The 8559-nt window shown below is 31.8% G+C and overlaps 1 protein-coding gene across 2 annotated transcripts; it reads right to left on the reverse strand.

The window, feature by feature from the left end:
* Positions 1-544: 544 nt before the first annotated feature.
* LOC18099486 (mannose-6-phosphate isomerase 1) lies at positions 545-5103 on the reverse strand. Of its 2 annotated transcripts, XM_024588218.2 has the most exons (6): positions 4955-5103; positions 4375-4752; positions 3135-3302; positions 2180-2392; positions 1647-1913; positions 545-1027 (listed from the first exon to the last, which is right to left on the reverse strand). In XM_024588218.2, the coding sequence occupies exons 2-6, from the start codon at positions 4723-4725 to the stop codon at positions 713-715; spliced, it is 1314 nt and encodes a 437-aa protein (XP_024443986.1). In that variant the 5' UTR covers positions 4726-4752; positions 4955-5103; the 3' UTR covers positions 545-712. The 2 variants fall into 2 exon arrangements, with proteins under 2 accessions (XP_024443986.1, XP_052304337.1); XM_052448377.1 differs by lacking the exons at positions 3135-3302; positions 4955-5103 and having other exon boundaries at positions 4375-4941.
* Positions 5104-8559: the final 3456 nt, after the last annotated feature.

The raw sequence follows: 8559 nt of genomic DNA on the forward strand, positions 1-8559 counted from the left end.
ATGTATTGTAAATTTATATTAAAGTCATATATAATAGAAAATGATTATTTAAATTAATAATGATCAATTCATGTCTTAAGTATTATTAAAGTCTAGTTAAAGATTATATTATATGGTTCAAGAATTAAACAAATTAATTTAATCATAATTATCAAAATTTATATAGAATTATTTAAAAATCAAACATGTTTATTTAATAAACATTCAAATTCAGTAATGAATATTTTTCATAGAAGTTATATTTGTACATTTTCAACAGTATTGCACAAACAAAAATAAACATTTGATCTAGGTCTTCTTTCATAAATTACATATTTATTCACGAAATAAATCAAATAAATATGTAGAACTCAATTTAAATTAGAATTAACTCCCTTTACTTGAGAATGTGGCGCATAAACTATAATTGCAAAAAAAAAATATATATATATTTGAAAAATATACTTTTATGTAGTTTGTTGAATTTTAGAATTTAGAGTTTTTTTTTTAAAAAAAAAAAAACTTTTCATTGATATATATATATATAACCTCAAATAACAGTATATATGATTATGACTATAACTTATACTATATTTTAGTTGCATTTACACGATAAGTTAGAATACCATGTTATATATAATGCAATACACGAGTAAATATAATCTTGAAAATAAATAGTAGAAGGCATGATAACTGAATCAATCCAAGAACAGAAAGCTGTCGTGTATACGACTCACAAGATTTGAAAGAATCTGCTATTCACTCCAGCCCTATACAGATGCAATTCAGATGGAGTTGATACGCTAATCTCAGTGTTGGCAGGTGCGAAAAGGGCATCTCCTTCCATAACTACATCTTTGGATGATTCTGTGCACATTGTACCCTCCCCAACCACGACAAGAAAAATGGAAGGGCCTGGAATCGCAGGAAACACTGTTGATGCCCCTCTTGGAAGTATGCAGCGATCAACCTCAAATTCATCGAAAGGTGGAAGGTATCTTGTTATATATGGACTCAGTGGAAATCCTTTCAAGATTTCAGGAAAGCCCTGGATCAGAACCGGAATCATCATTAATGATTTTGCAACAAAAAGAAAGCAAATTTAGGAGAAATCTCCTCTGCCTTCAAAAAGCTTGAGAAATCAAACTTCAAATGTCAATTTATGCGCAGTCCATCACAATTTGGTCAGGATTCACGACTCAACGGCCAATGATCTAACCTTCCATAGGCTAATCAACAGTGAGTTCCCACTTGAAAAAGAAGGTCCAGGTTCTATCACAGAGAGGGTGTCAATGGTAGTACTTCTTCTCTATGTAACAGTGTCACTGGTCCAGGTTCTAATCAACCATGGCTAAATCATTTTCCTTTGCCACTAAAAAGAGTATTTCTCCATGCTAATCATTGAAATTCATTCCTATGGTATAAAAATGTCCAGGAATTAGAATTCTTATGCCAAGATAATGTGGTCATCCTGCTCTTTTGGCCCCTCCCAATAGATGATTTTTTTTAAAATGCAAGGCATATGGTTTCAGGAGTATTATGCCCTACAGGTGACTGCTTAATTTAAAAAGCCCAACATGATTATCAAGTTTGAACAAACATTAACACATACTCATAGAGATTTTTTAAAAAATGAACTACATTACATACATGTATGAACTAATTACCTGTTTGTATGTGAGCATGGAACAAAGAGTTTGGATATCCAGGTGCTTGGGCGTAAGACCAGCCCGCACAACATTGTCTGAGGTTGCCATGCATTCAACACACTCGCCATGTAGATATGCGTGGGGTTCATTTGCCCCGAGATACAAAGCTTCACCAGGATTGAGCTTCACATAATTAAGAAAGAAGGCTGATATGACACCAATATCAGCTGGATATTGCTTTTCTAACTGCAAGACCAGCTGTTCCTTTCCAGTCAACTGCCTTGTCTGACAGATAAAAAAGTTCAGGTGTAAAATCAAGGCAAAATCAATAGCATGACAGAAAATCAAGTATGATATTGCTTAAGAAGTCATTAAAAAAATAATCTTTGTGCCAATGATATTATTAGATGTCTTACCTATCTTCTTATTCAATCAAGAAATACTTGACATTAACGCTTTTAACCCTACTAGCAAATCTATTACACATGTTAATCACAGCATTCAGATCACCTTACAAAACAGCAGCCTTAATAAAGAAAAGCTCAACTAACCTCGCTTTCCGTATACAATCTGCTTTTTAATTTGGATATTACGTCAGCTGTCATCTCTTTGCTTGCTGACATGAGATGGGTAAAGGCTGATCTCAGAACAGATTTTACTTTTTTCTCATGATCTTGCTCGTTGATTTGCAAGAGTTGGTTTACTTCTGCACTGCCAACCAGTTCTACAATCTCAGGAACATCTCGAAGCACAGCTTTAAGCTCCTGGAAAATATATCAATTCACATCAAGTAAATGAAAATATGGATATGATTTCAAAAGGTTTATCAGTAAAAATTTGTAGATACAATAAGCAAAGTCAAGGTTGTTAGAGGAAAGTTATCATGACCTTGATGGACTGAGAATAAACACCAATACGTAAGAGATTTACCTGCATTTTCTTTTGATTAAATACATTCCTATGTGACATTGAAAAGTAGTGGGTTTTCAAATATGTCTGCAGTCTGCGGATAACCATTTCCTTTTCAAGGCTTCTTTTAAAAATGTAAGCTTTATAAGAAAGAGGGAGCAGTTCGTTGATGGTTAGCTAATTCTCTCAGAAATTTAAGCAACTCAGAAGTGCATCAATAAAGATAAGGAACTCAAAGTTTCTCATCCTCTTGACAACGCAATCGTAATAAATCATGCTCACATGATATTAAGTTTTTCCAAACTGATAACTACTACAAGTGAAAATCACAGTCCTAGCCAATTAGGAATGTTAATAACAAAATTAACAGGAGATATGGGTTAAGGTATGGTAGAATCACATTCATTTAACTGAATCTTTAGATTTCTCTTGGAATAAAAAAAAAATCAAGGAGACCTATTTGCTTCACAAGCATCTGTATGACCCGAAATGTCCTTCAACTTTTGCCAAGATTCACAAAACTACCAACGAACAACAATCAAATCATAGAATTTGCAAGATGGAGATATGCAAGAAAGATAGAGATCGATAGACCACCTCAAGGCTGATAAAACTACAGAGGGCTTCAAACTCTGTAACAGCCAAAGCCATCTCGGGCTTATGATTGTCATCCTTGTAAAGATTTGGATGCAACTTGTGTAGAACTTTCGCCAATTCCTTGTCTGGATGAGCCTGAATTGACAATGCTTTTGCCACAGAAAGCACCTATCAGAGACCAAACTGTGAAAATCAAACACAACTTCTCAATACTCAAACATCCAAGTTTCTGCAGTCTATGAAACTCAAACACAGCTATCACGAAAAAGTCCTTGAATGTATGATCAAAGAGCAGCCCGCTAGAATTGAGAAAAGAATTGGTGAAAAATCAACTAGCCATACATAATGGTCCAAATCTATATCTTAAACAGTAAAAAACAATAAATATAAATGGGAAAATCACTCATCTCTAGTCAGGGTGCAATAAAAACAACCTCAGAAGAAGAAGAAGCAACCCCAATTGTCTAAGATCTTATCTCCAAGCACCAATACGGCTATTCAAAATCCAGGACATAAAAACTTAGGCTTCATCATGCCGATCCAGGACTCCGCACAAAACCCTTTCTCTTTCAACTAAGCCACAGAATTCAATGCTAACAATAATGCAAACAATAATTCTAAACCAATTCTCCCAATTGTAATTTTGAACAAAAACTTTCTGCCTTTGAAGCCTCATTTGACTCACTACCCACATCACTGGTCGCCATGAATTCTAATTCAGATTTTGAAAGGATGATATAAAAGGAAATGTTATATGCTAATGACAAGTGGAAAGGAAGTACCCTTTTTCTTTTCGATAAAAACAAGGCTAGTAAAAATGAAAATTAGCTTTAACTGCCACTAAATAACGACATTTTGCTGAGAAAAAACAAAACTACCATAATAAATCACTACTTTCCAATAAATTAGGACCCTCCAATTCTCAGCAGCTTTAGACTTGATTCCCAGAGCAGCCAATTCTACTACAGAAACATAAATTGCCCAATTCCTAAACATGAAGAAGGATGGGCAACATTCAATCAAAACACACAAAAAGAAGGGGTTTTTTTTTAATCAAACACAAATAAAAAAGTTAATCAGATACACCGACGCAGAAACCATAATTCACAGATGATTAAGCCCGATCATAAAAGAACCAACTACAAAAATTAAAACTCATGACTCAGCCAAAACATAAATTGAGACACATCACAAGCGAAATCATACATTACAACAGAAAAAATGATGAAAAAGATTGTACCTTGAACAAGAAAGGAAGATCACAACCCCACTTATCCAAAACCTTATCACCAAGCACATTAGGATTCTTACAAATCCATTCTTTCAAACTCAAACTCCCAGACCCATTTGAGTCCCCATTCTCCACACCACCTTCCACCACAAAAGAAGGCCCAGAACCATGTGTACCCACCCAAAACTCAGCAAAAGGCTTCTTCTTTTCAAATGCTATATCATACCCGGAATTCAATTCATAAAGCCTTGCAACCTCGGACCCTTCTGTCCCTTTCTTACCCCAATCATAGTTTTGAACTGAACATCTAAGTCTCTTCAGTCCTCCTCCCTGGTGGTTGTTCTTCAATTCAGTCTCCATTGACTCAAAGACGAGACCTTTACTACACTATATCAAACAAAAACAAGAAGACTTTAGAGATGTGAATATAATAAAGGCCATGAAGAAAAGGGAATGCGTCTATATATATATATATAACCAAGTATATATAGATACTGCTGGATGTTTGAAAGCGTAATAAGAGAGGGGGAAACAAGTTGAGAGAGAAAGAAAAGGAGACTTGAGAAAAAAGATAAAGAGGCAACGAAACTATATGTGGTGGGGTCTGATCTGACTATGAAGTTTTCATTTTCCTTTCCAGATTAGTTCTTATCTCCCAATATTTCGTGATTTTCGTCGTTGCTGAGAATAGTTTCTGTTTTGTCATTCCTGTGGGTAGAAACAAAGAAGATAAATTCTTGTGACTTGGTAAATCCTCTGGCACTGCGGCATCCACGTTCATACGGAAGTTTCTTAAAATCTAACTTTAGAAATTATAATAATTTTTTGCAAATCAAATGTAAAATTCTTAGATCGACTTCGTTTTCAATTACATTTAAGAGGTAATTTAATTTTAATATGCAAAAAAAAATATTATAATAATAATACATGGCCTGGTCATAAAAAACAATATATGCTGTGCGGTATATAATTGAGAATTATGGATTCATGAGTGTACGATCTTAAATATATAATGTAGACTGCATTTTTCTATTTCTATATCTTTCTTTTTCATTTTTTTTTCCTGTTGGTTTGATATTTCATGGGTAAACAGCAATGCGAAACCTCAAAGTAGTCAAGGATGATTTTACTTTTAATTTAAATTTTGAAGTTAACATTTAAAAAAATATATTATCATGTAAAGATCTATGTTTAAAATCATCAAAAAAAAATCATGAGAGAGTGTAGGTAAACTGATGAGAACTTGGATTTGTTTTCTAAAGGTTATCAGTTCGAGTCTCACAAACTTCAGGGCTACTGGAGACTTATATTGTCGTTAACTTCAGGACCCGTGAGATTAATCGAGGTGCATGCAAATTGACCCGAACACCCACGTTAATAAAAAAAAATCATTAATAGAAAATAATATCGTATAAAATACAAATTGATCCTAGTATATGCTTGACTAAAAAAATTTGAGATGTGGAAAAATCAAATTTCGATGTCTAAAAATGTGTGATAGATTTTTAGTCAAGATAGCATGCGCTGTCAAATGCGTAAACCTGACGAGGAAGTTTGTTTGAAGATCACCAAAATTTGAAGGTTATACCTTCAAAGTCTCGCCCGAAGTTACCTTAGAAAAGAGGAGAGCAAGAAGGCTTTAATAAGAAATCTGCCTTTACCAGAAGCAAAACTTGTAGTTACCGTCACAATTGGCAGTTTTCGGCACAGTTTCGTGTTTTTGAAGATTTTAAAAAAGAAATTAATTGTAAATTAAACTTTTTTAGTATTTTTTTATTGTTTAAATAAATTTAAAAAAATAAAAAAACAACATTTATCACATGTCAAACAAGATCTTCTATAAATTAAAACAATAAAAATAAAACTTTCCCACTTCAAGTATAATCTAAGAAAATACAATTCTTGGGACCGTTTTAATCTTATCATAGAAATTGTAGTTCAGGTAGAACTATAAATACTAACTAGAAAAGATTCTTTACGATAAAAATTAAAATCAAGATGTTAACTAATTGGCATGAGAAGTATTTTTTATAAAATCTAGATTTTATTTATTTTTAAAATAAATTATGAACACATTTTTTATATAAATCTAAGTACATCCAAGAAAAATAAATTTATGTTAATGCTAAACTCGGGATGGAACTCACAAGTCAAAAAAGAAATCTTGATAAACTTTTTTAACCATCAAATCCCATTCTTAAATTTAGATGTCGATTTATTGATAGATAAATTTGTTTTTTATTTTAATTTTTTATTAATGTGGGTGTTTGAGCTAACTTGTATATACCTTGATTAATTTCACAAATTCTAAAATTATTGATGATGTAATTCTCTAATAAATATAAAGTTTTATTTTTCATTTTATCGTTCCATGCATTCATAAGCGTAGACTTCAATGGTTTATCTAAAAGAAGACTACAAAACAAAAACAAAAAAAAGAGTAAAAAAAAAAACCACAAAGCATTGGATAACTCACTCGAAGTGCTGGAGACGGACACACCGCTAGAATTAAGGATTTGTCGGTGAAGATCGTCGGTTTATGTTATGTCGGCTTTTATGGGCACGGGGACACCAAAAGCGACGAGGGAGGAGGAGGACCATGTGGATTGGACACTGCTCCGCCCTCCGACTCCTATGATGAGAATATATATATATATCTTCCCCAATTTATCTCGTTTTCTTCTTCTTCTTAAATTAATTTTGCAGTTATCCTTTGATGCTTTGGACGTTAATTAATAAACGAATGAGGTTTGAATTATACAGTGTTTTGTGAAAATCTTTTAATTTTTTGATTCTCGTAAGGATCAAATAGGTCCTTCTATTGTGCAATGTTTCACTTTAGTACTATTTCTTTGGTGTGTTCCGTCTAATGACTCCAGGTTGGACAACCCGATTCCTACCCGTCTACTTTTTGGTCCATAGTATTGATTTTCATGAGTATTCATAGGTGGGTTGTTGATTTTTCTTAAATTTTATTTATTTTTGCGTTTCAAAATTATTTTTTTAAAAAATAAATTATTTTTTTTTTCTTTACTTTAAATTAATTTTTTTAATTTATTTAAACTAAAAGTTTTGGGTTTGTTATTTTCTACTCACAAAAGCAAAAGGGAGAGCATAGTTATTAGTATGTGTTCAAAAACCAGATTGTTGGTTTGTTGGGTCAACTCTAAAACAATTTTGTTGTAATTTTAAAAATAAAATAACGATGTTTTGAATATAATTTTTATAAAAAAAAATCAAATGACATTATTTTAGAGAAAAAAAAACTTTTTGAAGTTTACTTTTATAGTCAAGTCTTGCGCTAAGCATTTAGTTTATGATTATAAGGTGTCCTAAAGTGAAACATTGTGCAATAGATGAGGACTTAAATGAATTTAGTCCATTTGAATTATACCGCCTGAGAAAGTTTTTGTCAATGCGCACGTGCAACTCGGGTGGATGGATTCCAAACACGTCGTGCCACTGATGCCAGCGAAGCTAAGATCGATCCACTTCTGTGTTGTTTACTCCACCAAACGAAGAGAAAGAACCCACGAAGTTATAAAAATGCCTCTTTCCTTCCTTTTCTTCTAAAAGTCTGTCCTTTACACCGTTTTATTATTGGCCATGATGGAAGCAGGGAGCATCCGAGACACCAATCAGCAATAAAATAATAAAATTATGTGCAAAAAATCAAGGAGATAACACTTTTGTTGGGCAATTATTATCAAGTTTTATTAATTTATTAATTTATATATATATATATATATAAAAGAGAGTATATAAGCTATTTTGATGTGTTTATTCAAGGTATAAATTGAAAATCTTTAATTAAATAAATTGATAATTATTTATGTAAATAAATAAAAAAATCATAAAAAAACTGAAAAATTGAGAGATAAATGTAGATAGAGATATTTAATCTCTTAAAATGAGACATTTACGCGATTATGTTTATTAAATTTATTTATTAAAATCAATAAAAAATAATAATATAAATAAAAACATACATGAATCTTATTGAATGAAAAAAAACTACTATGCAAGGCCTTTTGGTGGAATTATTTAAAAAAAAAACACACAAACATACTAGAAATATTTTTTATTTTTAAAAATAAAATTCATCTATACAAAACCAAAAAATACATAGATGAGTCAGAATTATAAGTTTAGAAATTAAACACAAACAAAAAAATATAAAAAAATATTTATTCA

Source organism: Populus trichocarpa, chromosome 17 (assembly GCF_000002775.5).
Source record: "Populus trichocarpa isolate Nisqually-1 chromosome 17, P.trichocarpa_v4.1, whole genome shotgun sequence".
NCBI lineage: Eukaryota > Viridiplantae > Streptophyta > Magnoliopsida > Malpighiales > Salicaceae > Populus > Populus trichocarpa.

Coding starts and splice junctions, on each gene's coding strand:
- LOC18099486 (XM_024588218.2), bottom strand. CDS start 4,725: ATGGAGACTGAATTGAAGAACAACCACCAGGGAGGAGGACTGAAGAGA. Junction 1,914..2,179: donor GATTGTATACGGAAAGCGAG/GTTAGTTGAGCT, acceptor TTTATCTGTCAG/ACAAGGCAGTTGACTGGAAA. Junction 1,028..1,646: donor CCATGCTCACATACAAACAG/GTAATTAGTTCA, acceptor GTTCTGATCCAG/GGCTTTCCTGAAATCTTGAA.